The 20,153-nt window shown below is 47.2% G+C and overlaps 1 protein-coding gene across 1 annotated transcript in view; it reads left to right on the top strand.

The window, feature by feature from the left end:
• The window catches only part of PTH1R (parathyroid hormone 1 receptor), a 129,848-nt gene that overhangs the window by 74,997 nt on the left and 34,698 nt on the right, over positions 1-20,153 (top strand). The window contains exons 2-3 of the mRNA XM_083704198.1: positions 571-676; positions 19,440-19,550. Of these exons, the coding sequence (XP_083560324.1) occupies positions 571-676; positions 19,440-19,550 (217 nt within the window). The remainder of the gene's footprint in view (positions 1-570; positions 677-19,439; positions 19,551-20,153) is intronic.

Below are 20,153 nucleotides of genomic sequence, written 5' to 3'. Positions count from 1 at the left end.
AGTTTAAAGACTATAAAAGAAAAAAAAGAATTCAACAATACAATACAAAAACAAAAACACTACATAACACTGACACTAAAACATTGAATTAACAAAACAAAAAAAACACAATTTAAAACACATCCAATAATGTCAATATGTTATCTTTCATTCACTTGTTTCCATGACCTCCTCACACCTCCCTTTTTGTATTCCACTTCAATTACCTGTTTCAGCAATTCCTTTCCATCTTCCCCTGTTTTCTGTCCTGTAATTTATCTTAACTTATTCTAACCTTATTTTTTCCCTTTAATACATTAAAAATCTATTTGTACTTAATTCCTTATAACATTTCTGCTAAAGCCATATAACCTCATTCCAACATTTTTCTAACATTCATTAATTTTACAGTATTTCTGTAAATAATCTTTAATTTTTTTCCAATCTTCTTCCACCGACTCTTCTCCCTGGTCTCGGATTCTGCCAGTCATTTCCACCAGTTCCATATAGTGCCCTGCTGTCTCTCACTATTGCTTGCAGCAATAGACATATCAGCGATATTGACCTCGCTTTGCTCTTCTCTCCTTGCAGGAGGATGTGGACGACGTCCTGACAAAGGAGGAACAGATCTTCCTGCTGCTCAAAGCCAAGGCCAAGTGTGAGCGCCATCTAAAGGCCAAAGGACCCAAACTGCAAGGTGAGTGAGCCTCTCTCCTCCGGACTGTGGGATGTGATACATAAGTAGCAGCCAAGTACAACATTCCTTGTTTTCCTAGAGTGGACATGCAGGGGAATGTTTGTTCCAGCCAGTCAAAAACTTCTTGTTTCCTCCTGGCCTGGAGCATCCTTCCTTTAGCATGTGGCTAGAGGTGGGCGTGGCCTTACCTGCCCAGGTAACAAAAGGGACAAGGCACGCAGTACACTTCCTTCTTTTCGACTCTCTTTGACTTCCTCCGTTGTGGGACCAGCAGCTTTTTAGCTTTCAGCCAACAGAGGACAAAGGGACTATCCCTAGCAGGGGTAGGCAACCTAAGGCCCAGGGGCCAGATGCGACCCAATCGCCCTCTAAATCCGGCCCGCGGACGGTCCGGGAATCAGCGTGTTGTTACATGAGTCCTTTTATTTAAAATGCATCTCTGGGTTATTTGTGGGGCCTGCCTGGTGCTTTTACCTGAGTAGAATGTGTCCTTTTATTTAGCATGCATCTCTGGGTTGTTTGTGGGGCATAGGAATTTGTTCATATATTTTTTTTTCAAAATATAGTCTGGCCCCCCACATGGTCTGAGGGACAGTGGACCGGCCCCCTGCTGAAAAAGGTTGCTGACCCCTGCCATATGGGATAGACCCACATCTATATACTTTTCAACTAAGTCTGCCTTTGGGGATCCAACTGTGAACTGATGTGAGGAAACTTATTTTATATACTTTACACAAGATTGTGGTGTGATTATTCTTTTAAGAGGGATATTAGGGGACTTACCAGGAATATAATAGCAAGAGGTTTAAACAAGCCTGCAACCAGCCATCTGCTGTATGTTTAAAATGGGAATGTAAAACTCTGCTAAGTATAGGAACTTGCTAGCGCAGGTTAAAGGTAAGGGGACTCCTGACCATTAGGTCCAGTCGCGGACGACTGGGGTTGCGGTGCTGATCTTGCTTTACTGGCCAAGGGAGCCGGCGTACAGCTTCCGGGTCATGTGGTCAGCATGACTAAGCCGCTTCTGGAGAACCAGAGCAGCGCCCGGAAACGCCGTTTACCTTCCTGCTGGAGTGGTACGTATTTATCTACTTGCACTCTGACATGCTTTTGAATTGCTAGGTTGGCAGGAGCAGAGACCGAGCAACGGGAGCTCACCCCGTCGCGGGGATTCGAACCGCCGACCTTCTGATTGGCAAGCCCTAGGCTCTGTGGTTTAACCCACAGCGCCACCCGCGTCCCGCTAGTGCAGGTTAGGAAGGATTTTAATAAACAATATATCGTCTCCTGCGTCCCTGAACCTTCCCACACAGACTGGACTGGCCAGTAAGTTTCCCCATAGGAATGAACTGGGTTGCTTTGGGGGTGCCCCATATTTGCTCAGCTATGGATGAGGCTGAGTTTCTTCCCACTACCTGGAAGACTTGGAGAGCATTGAGAGGGGTGTCTTGTCATCTGGGCAGCCCAGGATCTGCATGTATACTGCCCAGGTTTGCACCCCGGGGAGGTCTGTTTAGTGCTGTTAACACAGCAGATTGACTTCACACACCCCCAAAAGGCTCACTTCATGTCTTTTGAGAGAGATGGGTGCCAACAGCTGTACACAATTTCTTCTCTCCGTCTTTTCCCTCTCTCCTGTGTGCACCTCACACTCAAGCAATCCCGGCAGAATTGTCCACATCTATATGCATATACACAGACATGGGTGGCGCTGTGGGTTAAACCACAGAGCCTAGGACTTGCCGATCAGAAGGTCGATGGTTCGAATCCCCGCGACGGGGTGAGCTCCCGTTGTTCAGTCCCTCCTCCTGCCCACCTAGCAGTTCGAAAGCACGTCAAAGTGCAAGTAGATAAATAGGTACCGCTCCGGCCAGAAGGTAAACGGCGTTTCTGTGCGCTGCTCTGGGTCGCCAGAAGCAGCTTAGTCATGCTGGCCGCATGACCCGGAAGCTGCATGCCGGCTCCCTTGGCCAGTAAAGCGAGATAAGCGCCACAACCCCAGAGTAAGCCAGAACTGGACGTAATGGTCAGGGGCCCCTTTACCTTTACCTTTATACAGAGATAATCATTCATGAGTGAAAACAAAAAATTCCTTCCAGTAGCACCTTAAAGACCAACTAAGTTAGTTCTAGGTATGAGCTTTCATGTGCATGCACACTTCTTCAGATACACAGAAGAAGTGTGCATGCACACGAAAGCTCATACCTAGAACTAACTTAGTTGGTCTTTAAGGTGCTACTGGAAGGAATTTTTTGTTTTGACTATGGCAGACCAACACAGCTACCTATCTGTAACTGGAACTATGGAAGGCATTCATGAGTGGTTCAGATTGCCAACTTTTTGCCTTTTAATACATCAGATTGATGACTCTTGGGCCCTAGGTCGTATAGGCAAGTGGGGATTTGAATCCAGATCCCTAGTCCAATGCCATAACCACTAAACCATGCTGCCTCTCAGTCACTGCAGATGAAGATGCTGTTAATGACACAAGAGCAGACCCAGACAGTCAGTTGGCAACAATGCTGCTTCCCGCTTCCCCAAGAGTCATCAATCTGATGTATTTAGGGGTCCAAATTGCGTGTGTCTGGCCCCATCTGTCAACATTACCAGGCACCCACTCCCACCACAGGGCTGGTTCAGTCTCGCACATATATTTTCTATTTCGAGTTTCGTTTAATGGGTGCCAGATGCAGGGAACCAGCGACACAGAGAGAGAGAGAGGGTGTCAGTTTGCAGAGGGTGTGTGCGTGTGTGTCTGTGTTTGTGACAAACTCTCAGTCCCTTGTCAATACTGCAGCTGTTCTTCATTGAAACCACGGAGAGTCCTGTTTGCCACCCAGAAAGCAGTTTTCCCTTTACAGTTCTAGCTGTGAGTCGCTCTGGGACGAGGCTGGGTCCCATGGTTATGAAAACATCCCTTTCCAAAAACAAAAGTTCTCGTGTGTGTGTGTGTGTCCTGAAAACGCACTGCACAGCCTTTTCTGCTTATTTCAGGATTCCTGCTCCATATGGGCAGAATCCCACCCACTTTAACCGCATCCTGGTGGATCTTCATTACATCAGCCAATTAGCACCTCATTGAGACTGCCTCCCACCTCTGGTGCTTTTTCCTGTACTTTTGACCTCGGAGTAGACCTGCAGTAAGACACAGCAGTGCCCCCGTTTGGGGGCTCTAAAACCCACATTTGCAGAATCATATTGCTGGAAGGGACCACAAAGGACTTCTGGTCTAACCCCACTGCAATGCAGAAATCTTTTTGCCCAACATGGGGGACTCGAAACCATGAGCCTAAGAGTAAGAGTCTTCCCTGAAGCAGGTAGGTAGCCGTGTTGGTCTGCCGTAGTTGAAACAAAATTTAAAAATTCCTTCCAGTAGCACCTTGTTTTTGTTTAGTCGTTTAGTCGTGTCCAACTCTTCGTGACCCCCGGACCAGAGCATGCCAGGCACTCCTGTCTTCCACTGCCTCCCACAGTTTGGTCAAACTCACGTTAGTAGCTTCGAGAACACTGTCCAACCATCTCGTCCTCTGTCATCCCCTTCTCCTTGTGCCCTCCATCTTTCCCAACGTCAGGGTCTTTTCCAGGGAGTCTTCTCTTCTCATGAGGTGGCCAAAGGATTGGAGCCTCAGCTTCAGGATCTGTCCTTCAAGTGAGCGCTCAGGGCTGATTTCCTTCAGAATGGAGAGGTTTGATCTTCTTGCAGTCCACGGGACTCTCAAGAATCTCCTCCAGCACCATAATTCAAAAGCATCAATTCTTCGGTGACCAGCCTTCTTTATTGTCCAGTTCTCACTTCCATACATCACTACAGTGGTACCTCAGGTTACATACACTTCAGGTTACAGACTCCGCTAACCCAGAAATAGTACCTCGGGTTAAGAACTTTGTTTCAGGGTGAGAACAGAAATCATGCTCCAGCGGCGCAGCAGCAGCGGGAGGCCCCATTAGCTAAAGTGGTCTTCAGGTTAAAAACAGTTTCAGGTTAAGAACGGACCTCCGGAACGAATTAAGTACTTAACCCAAGGTACCACTGTACTGGGAAAACCATAGCTTTCACTATACAGGCCTTTGTTGGCAAGGTGATGTCTCTGCTTTTTAAGATGCTGTCTAGGTTTGTCATTGCTTTTCTCCCAAGAAGCAGGCGTCTTCTAATTTCATGACTGCTGTCACCGCCTGCAGTGATCATGGAGCCCAAGAAAGTAAAATCTCTCACAGCCTCCATTTCTTCCCCTTCTATTTGCCAGGAGGTGATAGGCCCAGTGGCCATGATCTTCGTTTTTTTGATGTTGAGCTTCAGACCATATTTTGCGCTCTTTCACCCTCTATTGGTATGAGCTTTTGTGTGCAGGCACACTTCTTGCACACAAAAGCTCATACCAATAACAAACTTAGGTGGTCTCTAAGGTGCTACTAAGGGACGCGGGTGGCGCTGTGGGTTAAACCACTGAGCCTAGGGCTTGCCGATCAGAAGGTCGGCGGTTCGAATCCCTGCGACAGGGTGAGCTCCCGTTGCTCGGTCCCTGCTCCTGCCAACCTAGCAGTTCGAAAGCACGTCAAAGTGCAAGTAGATAAATAGGTACCACTCCGGCGGGAAGGTAAGCGGTGTTTCCGTGCGCTGCTCTGGTTCGCCAAAAGCAGCTTAGTCATGCTGGCCACATGTCCCGGAAGCTGTACGCCGGCTCCCTCGGCCAATAAAGCGAGGTGAGCGCCTCAACCCCAGAGTCGGCCACGACTGGATCTAACAGTCAGGGATCCCTTTACCTTTAAAGCCTCTGAGAGTTAAGAATCCTAGATCAGCAGAGAGACAGAGGCAAAGGGGACGAGGGGACAAATGTGAACACCTTGATTTCCGGACAGCTCTGTCGTTCAGAGCAGCAGAGCTTGCCAGATCTGCTTGAAGGACCTTAGATCTGAGCTGTCCACTCTCTCTAGAGAGGTATTTTTATATGCAACGACTGCAGCCCGGACTTTGGTGGCAAAGGGGTGGAAGGAATCATAGAATCATAGAGTTGGAAGAGACCACAAGGGCCATCGAGTCCAACCCCCTGCCAAGCAGGAAGAAGAAGCCCTGACAATAACAGACTGGCATAATAAACTACAAGAATTTGCTGAATTGGCGCAGTTGACAAATAGCCTGAGAGGCAATTCAAAACAAAAAATTATGGAAAAATAGGACAGATATAAGATATACGTTCAAAAATATAGTAAAGGTTCATTACCTATGCTAGCATTCGATTGATATTGGAATGTATTAGATAAAATGTAAAGAAATATACAATAATAAGAGTACATTCATTTGTTTAGAAAAAAGAATATATAATGAGATTGACAGGAAGTCCGTAGTGTTGGTACAAATACTATTTTGAAATGGCTTTATGTCTTTGTTTTTTCTTTGTTTTTTTTCTTTTTTCTTTCTTTAGGTACATAAATTTGGTATATAAACTTTGAATACATGTTGGAAATTATATTCTAATATGCCCTGTAATGTAATATGATAACATAAGAACGTTAATAATAATAATAATAATAATAATAATAATAATAATAATAAGAGCTGCCCAACAGATCTGATTTTGTAAAAGGGTTCCAATGAATTTGCTGCACACTTGGAACAGGAATTGGAAGAAGGAGAGAGAGAGAGAGAGAGAGAGAGAGAGAGAGAGAGAAGGGATTTCCCACTTAAGGGCCACAATGAAGGTGAAAATTGCCTGGAAGGAAAGACAAGCTAGGAGAGGGGCTTTGAACAAAGCGAGAGCGGGAGAGTGTGTGTAGAAATCGGATGTTCTTTCCTACCGCACTCCCAAGCTTGTAAGAGCTGTCAGGTCCGCTTAGGCCCGGGGTCTGTATCCTGTTAGTTTTAATGAGCGAGATGAAGTCATACATAATTAAGAGAATGTACAGATACTTGGCCAAAACGTTCAGAAGTGGCTTTGGAGTGTTCCATAGACCGTTTTTTCCCCTTTTTCGCTTTAAGATGCAATCTGATTTATTAACACAGACAAGGTGGCTCTGGAAATGGGTAGCAAAAGCAATTGTGCAAGACTTTTCAGCCAAGAGGAAAAGCTTTCTGACAGTGAGATTTGTTTGAGAGAGGAAAGGTCTCCCTGAGGAGGTTCTCGACTCTCCATCCTTGGAGGTTTTTAAGCAGATGTTGGATGATTTAGCTAAGATTCCTCCATTGCAAGGGGTTCGACTGGATGACTCTTGGGGTCCCCTTCAACTCTACAATTCCATGATTCTATCGTTCTAAGATGTCCCTCAAGGAGGTTTGAGGGAAAAGGGCCACCCAGATGGGTTTTGCCTCCTGAAACCAGCTCCCCACCACCTCCACTTTTAGATACTGGTGGAAAACCAGTCTCCCTGCTTGCCTGAGAGCCAATGGTGGTGTAATGGTTAAAGTGTTTGTCTAGGACCTGGGAGACTAGGGTCTCAGCCCCACTCACCTCACAGAGTGTTTGTTGTGGGGAGGAAGGGAAAGGAGAATGTTAGCCGCTTTGAGACTCCTTCGGGTAGTGATAAAGCGGGGTATCAAATCCAAACTCTTCTTCTTCTTCTTTCTTGGGGTGGGGGTACAATCTCCAGATGCTATAGTCCGGATCGCCTCTGACCTTCAAAGCATGAAGGGAAGCAAAACAGTCTCTGTCATTCTTGAACGAAGCCCAAATAGCCAGGAATGGAACTATCGGAGAGCAGGAATATTCCTCAGTCCACATTTCGCAAACAGGCTGACCTAATTCATACCTCCTGGAGTAATACATGGGTTTGAATACACACACACACCGGATTTCATGCGCCTCTGACTTTTGCCCTAAAATTCTCACATACCCTCCGACATTTACTCCAATGAAAACCTTATTCCTCCTAATAATAAGGAGGGAGGGGAGGACCCAGAAACCAAACCCCATTTAAGAGGGGAGCCACATGGAATCGATTCCATTGTGGAGCTGCTTCAACCGGGGGGCTCGTAAAATTTTACTGACTCCACCCGCCCTGCTTGTGATGTTCCTGGGGAACACAGATCTCCCGTAAAACTTTGGTGGCCTTTCCGTAATTCTACCCAGGTCTTAATCGTGAACGAAAGCACTTAATTAGCGAAATGAGAGCTGTTCTTGGGGCTCGATCCTCGTGGCTCCTCCTCAAGGGGGAAGGAAGAGTGACTCAGGAGCAAGAGAGGACTTAAATAAGTGCAAGAATCTGAATTGTAGACTTGGAAGGGACCCCAAAGGCCATCTAGACCAACCCCTTGCCATGCAGGAATCTCAGCGAAAGCATCCATGAAAAGATGGACAGCCAACCTTCTGCTTAAAAACCTCCATGGAAGGAGAGTCCACAACCGTTCCGCTGCCGAACAGTTCTGACTGCCAGAAAGTTCTTCCTTTCGTTTAAGCCACTTTCGCCCTTCAGCGGAGGTGGGGTTGCGGTTTCACGGCCCCACCACACGCGAGGCGGCTGGAGCCCCCACGCAATTGGGGGGATTCCCGGCTGTGTCACCCCCTGGCCAGCCAATCGGCTGGCTCTGGGGGCGTGGTCTGCCCTATTTAAGACAGGACATGTCTGGGTAGCTCCCTCTTTGCCGCCCACCAGCTGTTCCTGTTTTTCCCGCCCTAGAAGGTTTTCGTTCTTTGACCTTGCTATGGATCTCGGTTGGTCGCCGTTGAGGGGCCTGGTAGGAATTTTTCCACTTGGCAGATTGGCAGCAGCCACTTGGCTTTTGCCTACCTCGTAGCAAATCGTCACAACTTCCTGGGTATTGGCGGTTAGGCATTGGTATGGTTCTGTAGATGGAAGAGGGGAGGTCGCGCCATCACCTGCCCCACATATTGAAGGATTCCGGGGGGGGGGGGCATGGCCCTGACTGAAGCCTGGGGAGGTGAGGGCCTAAGGCACACCCCAGAGCGGAGACCCCGGGGGAATTCCTAGTTGATGTGCATCAGCAGGACCCCCCCTACTGGTGGTTAACCCTTCCCGGACTTCAAGCGGATGGGCTGAAGTCAGATACAGTGGTACCTCAGGTTAAGTAGTTAATTCGTTCTGGAGGTCCGTTCTTAAGCTGAAACTGTTCTTAATCTGAGGCACCACTTTAGCTAACGGGGCCTCCTGCTGCCACTGCACCGCTGGCACGCAATTTCTGTTCTCATCCTGAAACAAAGTTCTTAACCCGAGGTACTATTTCTGGGTTAGCAGAGTCTGTAACCTGAAGCGTATGTAACCTGAGGTACCACTGTATAGTTGGTTAGGACCAATGCCTAAGCCAATACCGCTCATCACCTGTAACCAATACAGTGGTACCTCTGGATGCGAACAGGATCCGTTCCGGAGCCCCGTTTGCATCCTGAAGCGAACATAGCACGCGTCTGCGCGGGTCACGTTTTGCTGCTTCCGTGCATGCGCATGACATCATTTTGAGCGTCTGCGCATGCGCGAGCAGCGAAACCCGGAAGTAACGCATTCCGTTACTTTTTTGGGTTGTAGACCACAAATTACTGCAGACTCTCAGGGAGGGGGATGCGGGTGGCGCTGTGGGTTAAACCACAGAGCCTAGGACTTGCCGAACAGAAGGTCGGCGGTTTGATTCCCTGAGACGGTGTGAGCTTCCGTTGCTCGGTCCCAGCTCTTGCCAACCTAGCAGTTCAAAAGCACCTCAAAGTGCAAGTAGATAAATAGGTACCGCTCTGGCGGGAAGGTAAATGGTGTTTCTGTGCACTGCTCTGGTTCTCCAGAAGCGGCTTAGTCAGACTGGCCACATGACCCGGAAGCTGTATGCCGGCTCCCTTGGCCAGTAAAGCAAGATGAGTGCTGCAACCCCAGAGTCGGCCACGACTGGACCTAATGGTCAGGGGTCCCTTTACCTTTTACTCGGGGAGGCAGGCTGGCCCCCTGCTTCCTTCTCCCACAAAAGCTCCATCTCTGCAAATTATTGCACCGCCTCTCACATGGACGTCTGTCCAGGCAAGGAAGAGGCACAACTGGAGCTCTAGGAAAGGCAGAAATGCTCATTGAATCATAGAATTGTAGCGTTGGAAGGGAATCTCAGCTAAAGAAACCCTTGCAGATGACTGTCCGGCTTCAAGAAGGGTGCAAAATGGGCAGTGAGGGGTCTTTGGCCCGTGGTGGGAGAGGGGTGTGTGGCCAAGGAGGAACAGTCACCAAGGGCCACATAGAGAGGAGAGGAGGGCCACACCTCCCCATGTCCCAGAGCCTCCAGCTTTTGCGGTATCAACTCATTTTCCAGCCCTCCGTACGTTTCCCATATGCAGAACTTGGCTCAGGTTTCCAGGGAGGGAAAACCCGAGAAAGACTTGTGGTTTTTTCCTTTAAAAAAAAAAAAAACCAGAGCAGAAAAATTTGTCCCCACAATGCTGCGGTTTGCTTGCTTGCTTTTTAAATTTAGCTCCCAGATGAAAGGCATCCCGGAGGAACAGGAAACCCCCAAACGCTGTGTGTTTCTCGAGACGTAGGTAAACATGACGTCGCGACCTCGGCGGTGGGCATGAGGTGCCCACCCCAAAATGTGGCCCTGGAAGGAGATGAAGAGAAATAAGTAGCCCTGGACCATCCAGGCCCCCACCCAACCCCCTTCTCCCGTTGCTTTTTATGAATTAGGAGCCTGTGTGTTGACCACGGTTTGGAAAGGAAGAAGGGACATTTTGCGGGAAAGGCAGAGAGAGAAGGAGGCGTTTCACAAAAGCCTGTTATTAACAGCAAACTTCCAGGCTTGCAGCGTGGCTATTCTGGGTGCAGCTCGGCTGTTTCCATCTTAGCTCGGGTCCGTCCCGTCCGTCCCACCTCCTTCCCCAAATAAATAAATCTCTTATTTGCTTGGGCGAAGCATCACCTCAGACGGATGAAAATAGGAATACGTTCAAGGACTTAGGCTCATTGTCTGCAGGCCCCCCGAGTGTGCGCACACATTATTTCACAGTCTCGAAAGTTATTTTCTGCCTCCCGGGTTTCTGCAGCTGCCTGCCTGCCATTCGCTGATTCAAAATGAAAGGATTGTGAGGTGGTTTTAAGGGTGCCGTATTTTTCGCTCCATAAGACACACCTGACAATAAGATGCACCTAGTTTTTAGAGGAGGAAAACAAGGGAAAAAATATTCTGAACGAAACTGGATGTATGATTTTTGTGGTTCATGCTGTAGCCATGGACATGCTATGTGATCTGATGGTGAATTTGGGGTGACCCAATTCAAAAATCCGGAGGATCCATGGGCTTTTACCTCCCCGCTCCCAGGCAGCCTCCTTCATCGCTAGCCTCCCTTATCTCCCTCCCGATCGCTTGCCGATCAGCTGTTTCCTTTCAACACCCCCTTCCCTCTTGTTTGCCTTAGTGTCTTTTCCTTAGCTGGAGCAGTTTTTTGCTCCTCCTTTTCTTCTAATTTCTCTCCTCATTGCTTTAGTCTTCCTGTCTCCTCTCCTTGCAAGTTTGCTGTCTTTACCTTCCACTCCCAGGCTGCCTCCTTTATCTCTAGTGTCCCTTATCTCCCTCCCAATTGCTTGCCGATCAGCGGCTTTGTTTCAACACCCCCTTCCCTCTTTCTAAAAAAAAACATGACCTGCTTTTCTCCCCTAGGCATTTCGGCTCCAGGGACCATGCATTCACTCCATAAGACGCACAGACATTTCCCCTTACTTTTTAGGAGGAAAAAGGTGCATCTTATGGAGCGAAAAATACGGTATATTGCAGATATTAAAATTTCACAGCATGAAACAATTGGGTGCATAAAAGCTGGCTCCTTTTGGAATAAAAATTGCCAAACCCATAATTAGGATTCCAGCTTTACTAGCCAGAACATATTCAAAATAGGTACAAAACAATCAACGATACATACAGAAAGTTGCATAAAGCATATGCATATCTAAGTGTAGGTTCTTGATTATATATATAACATAATTACAATCAGAGTAAAAGAGAGGTTTAAAAGGACATATTTAAAAACATACCTCTCCAGAGCAGGGCTTGTTAAACTATGGAACTCCCTGCCACATGAGAGGCAGCAATGGGCATCAACCTCAGTAGCTTTAAAACAGGATTGGGGAAATAATAATAATAATAAAATTTTATTTATATCCCGCCCTCCCCAGCCAAAGCCGGGCTCAGAGCGGCTAACAACAGTAAAAGTAACACAGCATTCTAAAATTAATTCAGAATCAAATTGATGGCAACCACTGGGCTAGAGTTCTGTGAGGATTGCTGAAGGAAGGGGTCAGATTGTGCCTAGGCCCAAGCCTTCTTTATGGTCCAGCTCTCACTTCCATACATCACTACTGGGGAAACCACAGCTTTAACTATAAGGACCTTTGTCGGCAAGGTAATGTCTCTGCTTTTTAAGCAGGTCCTTACCTTGGTGGCCATTTGACACAGACCCGATTCATGCTCATCTTCTCCTCCCCACGCCCTGCCGAAATAATTTGGGCTGCTTTGCCCATTTTCTGTCCAACCCACGGGCTGTCCTTCCCGTAATGGGATGACCACAAGGGCACAGCGTATCCCAGCTTGCGGTCTCTGCTGCCTCGTCCGCCGTGCCAGAGAAACCCAGGGATGATTTATTATTCCGCCCTCCTGGATAAACACCTCGGGACCTTGTTTGCTTTTTTGCTTCCCGGCCAGAGCGTTTGTGCAGATGGTTTCAATGTGCTCTTTTCGCATCAAGGCAGAGCTTCTGGCAAATGCAAACCTGGGGCAGAGAGGAAACACAAAGCAGTTGAGCCAGGAGAATCCCACTTATTATCAAGCCTAGTTTAGATGTTAAGAGTGATTTTAAAAAATGATCAGAGCCCTGAAAGGTGGATCAGAGTGTCTATCTCAGGGATGGGGAACCTCAAGGCTGGAGTCAGAATGTGGACCTCCAAACCTGTTTACCTGGCCCTTGAGAATCTCCCCAAGCAGTGGTCTAAACCACAGAGCCTAGGGCTTGCCGATCAGAAGGTCGGCAGTTCGAATCCCCACGACGGGGTGAGCTCCCATTGCTCAGTCCTTGCTCCTGCCAACCTAGCAGTTTGAAAGCGCGTCAAAGTGCAAGTAGATAAATAGGTACCGCTCTGGTGGGAAGGTAAATGGCATTTCCGTGCGCTGCTCTGGTTTCGCCAGAAGCGGCTTAATCATGCAGGCCACATGACCCGGAAAAACTGTCTGCAGACAAAAGTCCCTCAACCTGTAAAGCGAGATGAGCGCCGCAACTCCAGAGTCGTCCGTGACTGGACTTAACTGTCAGGGGTTTTTTACCTTTACCTTTTACACACCCTTTTCTCGCCACGCCCCTTTCCTTGCTGTGCTTCATAATTTCCTGGGGTGTTTTTGCCTGTTCACAATGTCCCTTTGTTTTTTGTTTGTTCGCTTTTCTATTTTATTTTTTTAATGTGCGGACAAACAGATATAACACGCAGAGGTACATTATATAGCAAAGAAAAAAGAAAAAGAAAAAAAGGAACAGAAAAGAAATAACAGTGTTAACAAAAGGGACCATAGCAAAAAAATAAAAAAATCCTCAAAAATCCTCTAATGAACAATATATTTTAACCAAATTTCAAATCCATTTTCTTTGTTGACTTCCTCATCCTCTACACGGGTCTAATATTGACCATAATAATCTGCTTCCTTTTGTCTTTAAACATTAAAACCTCAGTCATTAAAAACTTCCCTAAACAGGGCTGACTTCAGATGTCTTCTAAATGTTATATAGTTGTTTATTTCTTTGACATCTGATGGGAGGGCATTCCACAGGGTGGGTGCCACCACCGAGAAGGCCCTCTGCCTGGTTCCTGTAACCTCACTTCTCGCAGGGAGGGACCTGCCAGAAGGCCCTTGGAGCTGGACCTCAGTGTCCGGGATGAACTATTGGGGTGGAGATGCTTCTTCTGCTATACAGGACCAAGGCCGTTTAGGGCAGGGGTCAGCAAACTTTTTCAGCAGGGGGCCGGTCCACTGTCCCTCAGACCTTGTGGGGGGGCAGGCTATATTTTGGGGTGAAATGAACGAATTCCTATGCCCCACAAATACCCCAGAGATGCATTTTAAATAAAAGCACGCATTCTACACATCTAAAAACACTAGGCAGGCCCCACAAATAACCCAGAGGTGCATTTTAAATAAAAGCTCACATTCTACTCATGTAAAAACATGCTGATTCTCGGGCCAGATTTAGAAGGTGATTGGGCCAGATCCGGCACCAGGCCTTGGTTTGCCTACCCATGCTTTAGCCTGATCCACACGGGTGCTTTTTGCATGCTCTTCGAGGTGACATGGATGATAGGAGAAATGGTTTTGTTTTGCACTCATCAGCAACTTGGGAGAAGCAAGCATCTGAGAAAGCAAACCCCACCTCAGCGCGGTGGCAAGGACCAGCAACATTTGCCTCAGGAATCTCGTTCATCCAAACATCCCTTTCCCTTACAGCATCTCAAAGTGGGAAGGCACAAAGGCTGCCAAGACCGCTGTACCCTGTGGGTAGCAGGAACCGGTCCCTCGGTGTTTGCCCAAGGCTGTTTGAAGCGATTCCGCTTCCCATCAGGGTCTCTCGGGGCAATTCTCCTGCCTCATTTCCAGGCAGCTGGGAGTTACGGCTGAGAAATGAAACCAAACAGGCCTCTTGCCACCATGCCGAAGCGCAGCGTGTTTCCTTTGAACAGGGCATCCGGAGCAGACCGGATCTGGAACCAAATACCCCCAAATCCCTCGTGTAAAACAAAGAAATCCCTCGTGTAAAACAAAAGTGGGGCTGAGGCTCTGTCTGTTTTTCAGATGGGTAGGTCCTGTTCCTCGCTAAATGTTCCTGCCATGCTTGGCTGAGAGTGGAATTTCAGGGTGACTTCAGAAGTACATAAATGGATGAAATATCGGAGGGATGTCAAAGTGCACAAAGATATTTAGACTATATGGAAATGGCAGAAATGGCGGGCAGAATCCGAGATCAGGGAGAAGAGTTGTTGGAAGAAGATTGGAAGAAATTTAAAATCTACTTACAAAAACATTGTAAAATTTCTGAATGTTGATGACATTGAAATGAAATGAATGGGTTCTAGTAAAAAAGATAAAATAAGAATATGAAAGAAGGGGTAGATATTAGATGAAAATTAGGAACAAACAATATGTGAAGAAAGATAATCAAGGATAAAATTAATAAGAAGGAATTTGCTAATCAATTTCAAATTGGAATACAAGAAAGGGGGGTGTGAGGAAGTCAAGAAAATAAGTTTATGAATGGTAAGAAATTAAAGAGAGGGATTTTCATTTTTAACTTTTTGAATCCTTTTTTAGTGTTTTGACTTTTTCTTTTTCTCTTGGTTTTTTCTTTTTTTTCTTATACGTTAATTGCTTGTTTTTTGTATTCTGATGTCTTTTGTATGTTTATATGCTCTTGTGTTTTTCTTTATGTAACCTTTTTCTTTGATAAAACTTAATAAAATATTATACATAAAAAAAACAAAGTGCACAAAGATATTTGATCAGGTTTGTGGAATTTCTCCAGGGTCACTTACTCTAGGAGCAAAACAGTTCCTCCTGGAGGTGTTCCATGCACCTCTATGGGTTTTGCCAATATCAACACTGACCTTTCGTCACACTCTTTCACAGGTCTCCGCGAAAACCTGCTCTTTAAAGCTGAAACAGAACAAACAGCCACCTGGCTTTTCTGCAGATTTCTTTTTGCTCCAATTCAGCAGTAGAGAGCAGGTTTTCATGGGGAGAGCTCTGGAGCCCCCCAAAAGTGGGGTTGCTTGGACATGGAGCCTTAACGCACGGACGGTGCATGGAAAACACAGAGGAAAAGATAAGCCCTGAATTGCTGCTGCCTTGACTGAAATTTCAAGGCGAATTTAAAGATTCCTATTTGGGCAAACTCTCCATGGCGTTTCAAGGGAGGCAAAGAAGGGGAGAGATTCCATACCTCTCTCTTCTGATCGTTCAGAGAACGTGCATGTGCACGCTTTGGCAATGGACGATATAACAGGATGAATGGAAGGGCCATTTTGTGCTGCTGCTGTAACATCCAGAGAGGAGACCAAGGGAGCTACTCACCTTCTAAGCAAGATGTGTGAACTGCAGCCAGGCTGACACATCTCACGGCGGAAGAAATGGACAACTTTGATGTAGAAGATCAGCGGCTGTTCGATACGATACAATACGATACGATACGATAATCTTTATTGTCATTGTCCCATACAGAACAACAAAATTGAAAAATCTACATAAAACATTCAAAACCCAACGAGCCTGCTATCCCAGCTATCCCAACCTGGTTAACCCCCTAAAAACTCTGATACCCCATTTTTAAATACAATGTACTCCCACAGGGCCTAGGACTTGCAAGTGCAAGTAGATAAATAGGTACTGCTCTGGCGGGAAGGTAAACGGCATTTCCGTGCGCTGCTCTGGTTCCCCAGAAGCGGCTTAGTCATGCTGGCCACATGACCCGGAAGCTGTACGCTGGCTCCCTCGGCCAGTAAAGCGAGATGAGCGTTGCAAGCCCAGAGTCGGCCACGACTGGACCTAACGGTCAGGGGTCCCTTTACCTTTACCTTACTCCCATAGAGACGCCTTACACTGCTTTTAAAACCAAAATCATATTTGGATAGAAACTGTTTCTCAGTTTCTCGAAATTTCCTTACGGTACGATAATCTTTATTGTTATTGTCCCGTACAGAACAACGGAATTGAAAAAGATCTACATAAGACATTCAGCACCCAACAAGCCTGCTATCCCAGCTATCCCAACCTGGTTAGCCCCCTAAAAACTCTGATACCCCATTTCTAAATACAATATACTCCCACAGAGACTCCTTACACTGCATTTAAAACCAAAATTGCATTTGGATAGAAACTGTTTCTCAGGCGGCTAGTCCTAGTCTTTATAACCCTGGACCTTCTTCCAGAAGGCAGAAGCTGAAAGAGATGATTTCCGGGGTGCGCACTATCCTGCGCTATCTCTGCAGCTTTCTTACAGCACCTGGAAGCGTAGATTTGATCCAAGGTGGGAAGAGTGCACCCAACTATTCTCTCCGCAGTCTTTACAACCCTGGACAGCATTGTTTTTTCCCTGACCGTGCAGCTCCCAAACCACACACAGAGACCATAAATTAACACACTCTCAACTGTACAATGGTAAAATGCCATCAACGCATCCTTTGAGAGATTGTTTTTCCGGAGGATTCTCAGAAAATATAACCTCTGCTGTGCTCTCTTCATCAGGTCTTTGCTGTTTTCTCCCCAGGTTAGGTCATCTCTCATTTCCATTCCCAGAAACTGAAACACTGAGACCTGCTCCACACACTTCCCCTCAATAATAGGAAGGAATATGAGATGCAGGCTCCCACAACCAATCTGCCAAGAAGTCCGCTCCACTTCCTTGTGGGAAGGAGTTGCGGTGGACCTTGTGGCCACCCACTGTCCTCCAGGGACGGGGGACGAAGTCCCGCGTTGCCCAGGGGATCCCGGCCACGTCAGTGACCAGCCAGCCAATCCACTGGCTGGTGGGGGCGTGGCCGGGACCATTAAATTCGAGCGCGAACCAGAAGGCTTCCTCCTGGTTCATGTCTTCAATCTCCCTCCCTCCCTAATTTGCAGGTTTTCGTTCTTTGACCTTGCTGTGGACCTCGGTCGGTCACCGTTGAGGGGCCTGGTAGGAATCTTTCCACTTGGGAAATTGCCATGGGTCATTTGGTTTTCGCCTACCTTGTAGCAATCGTCACAACTTGGTAAGGTTTGGCGGTTAGGCATTGGTTGATCTTATGATGGGGGAGGGGAGGTGTGGCCATCACCTGCCCCTCCAAGCTTAAGGGTATTCCGTTAAAGGAATCTGGGGGTGTGGATCTTGTCCGAAGCCCGGGGCGGAGCTAGGGCCATGACACAACCCCTTCAGGAATACCTGGGGGAGCTCAAGTTGGTCTGCATTGACAGCGCTCCCCCTTCTGGTGGTTTACCCTTACCAGACTCTTTGCGCAACAGGCAGGAGTCAGATATACTTGGGTCCATTCAATGCCTAAGCCAATACCGCTCACATTCTGTAATCAATAAAGTTGTGGCCAAAATTCGCCCAGTAACATTAACCTAATATTTGTGTCCTGTGTCTCTTATTCTTCAACAAGGGGGTGGTTGCGGGGTCTTGACACGCAAACCAAGCCATTCCACCGACAAAGTTGAGAGATCAGCAACGTTTGGTTCCTCTGCTTCTTCGACCACCTCCATCATATAATATGACTTAATTTGATATCCCACTTTATCACTACCTGAAGGAGTTTCAAAGCGGCTAACATTCTCCTTTCCCTTCCTTCCCCACAACAAACACTCTGTGAGGTGAGTGGGGCTGAGAGACTTCAGAGAAGCGTGACTAGCCCAAGGTCACCCAGCAGCTGCAGGTGGAGGAGCGGGGAAGCGAAACCAGTTCCCCAGATTACGAGATTACCACTCTTAACCACTACACCACACTGGCTCTCTGTAACAGCAATGTTTCTTACTTGCTGGTTTGCGAATAATGTTTTATAGACTGCAGCTGTTTTACAGGTAGTAAATAGTAAAATTCTATTATATGGCGTATGTTGTACCAGTGATGTTCTGTTATTGTCATTTCTTGTTTGTAAGCCACTTTGGAGCTCCTTTGAATGGAAAGGGGCCTGAAACAGGCACAGGCAAACTCTGCCCTCCAGATGTTTTGGGACTACAACTCCCATCGACCCTAGCTAACAGGACCGGTGGTCAGGGACAATGGGAATTGGAGGGAATTGGAGGAACGAGCTTGCCTATGCCTGGCCTAGAATGTAGCAATTCTGCTAGTACAAGCTTTTCAGCTTGGCTGATGGAATGATCCTCTCTCTTTCCTCCCACCATGCACTGTTCTGGGGTTCATTGGACCCCCCCCCCAATAGACACTTTTGAGGGCACACAAAGGGAGAGAACTCCATTGTACGGGCCAAAGTCCTTGTGCAGGTGGGAATCCTGTTCCTACATCTTTCACCAGAATTGTGAAATTTCTCCTCCTAAGCTTGGCCGCTTTTCACGGATGATTCGTGACTCTGTTTCCATTTCAGCCCTTCAACTATAGATTTATAGGTTATTGTTGTTAAGTTGTAGGTGAACATATCAGACAACACAGTGATTCTTCAAACAGCTCTTGTCTATTCACAGGCCAGAACAGAACTGAAGGGTTCAGCCAGCCTGCTTATATAGAGCTCCACTAGAACGCAACAGTAACCATTTTCTGTAACTATCCAATCACTGAACGTCACTTTCAATCCCTTATTTGCATATGTGGACCTGAGTGAAAACTATCTACAGTATCCCCCTGCTGGCCCAGGGTGAGAACTTCAGTACAGTGGTGCTTCGCAAGACGAAAAGAACCCGTTCCGCGATTCTCTTCGTATAGCGGTTTTTTCGTTTTGAGAAGCAAGCCCATTGACAGCTTAGCGGATTAGCGCTATTAGCGGTTTAGCGGCTTTTAGCGGATCAGCTGATAAGCGGCTTAGCGGCTTAGGAAAAGGGGGGGAGGGGAAAAACCCCGCAGAAACTCGCAAGACATTTTCGTCTTGCAAAGCAAGCCCATAGGGAAATTCGTTTTGCGAAGCGCCTCCAAAACGGAAAACCCTTTCGTTTAGCGGGTTTTCCGTCTTGCGAGGTGTTCGTCTTGCGGGGCACCACTGTACATAACAATTGTATTTTAGTGTTTTGTTGGAAGCTGCCAAGAGTGGCTGGGGAAACCCAGCCAGATGGGCGGGGTATAAATAATAAATTATTATAATATATTATTATTGTTTCTTTGCTTTGCTTTCCCAGATGGGTTCTGCGTCCCCGAGTGGGACAACCTCATCTGCTGGCCCGAAGGTGCCCCGGGCAAGACAGTGGCCATGCCCTGCCCAGATTACATCTACGACTTCAACCATGAAGGTAAGACCATTGTTTGGCCCAGTTTGATCAGCTGAGCTCTTTTGGCAAGGAGGGCGGGCAGCGAGTATGTAGCACGGCTCGACTTTGGGTCTCAGCAAGCCTCGGGTTTCTTCTCCTGAGCTTCACCCTAGAACACCTCGAAGGGCTGGCACTCCTGTTGGAAAGAGGGCACAATCTTTGCTCTCCAGTGTAGGAAAACATTGCTATGAAGCGTGGGTTGCACTATGCTGGTGTAACATCTTCCAGAGAGGTCCAAGCCTGTCCTCATGCCTGCATTAACCCAAAAGCTCAGTTCAGTTCACCTGCACAGGGGAATCTAGCTAACTTGCACTTTCTGAAACCTAATGCCCAGCCCTTTTGGGCAGTCTGCGGTGCTCCCAATTTGCAGGGCTGTTCTCCAGCCAAGCGATGTGTGCTAAAAATGTACCTGTGCACAAAAATGCATTTACAGTGGTGCCCCGCAAGACGAACGCCTCGCAAGACAGAAAACCTGCTAGATGAAAGGGTTTTCCGTTTTGGAGGCGCTTTGCAAAACGAATTTCCCTGTGGGCTTGCTTCGCAAGACGAAAATGTCTTGTGAGTTCCTGCGGGGTTTTTTCCCTC

The sequence above is a fragment of the Podarcis gaigeae genome (genome assembly GCF_964106915.1).
Source record: "Podarcis gaigeae genome assembly, chromosome: 12".
In the NCBI taxonomy this organism is placed as follows: Eukaryota; Metazoa; Chordata; class Lepidosauria; order Squamata; family Lacertidae; genus Podarcis; species Podarcis gaigeae.
This window is presented reverse-complemented; position numbering and strand designations above follow the sequence as displayed.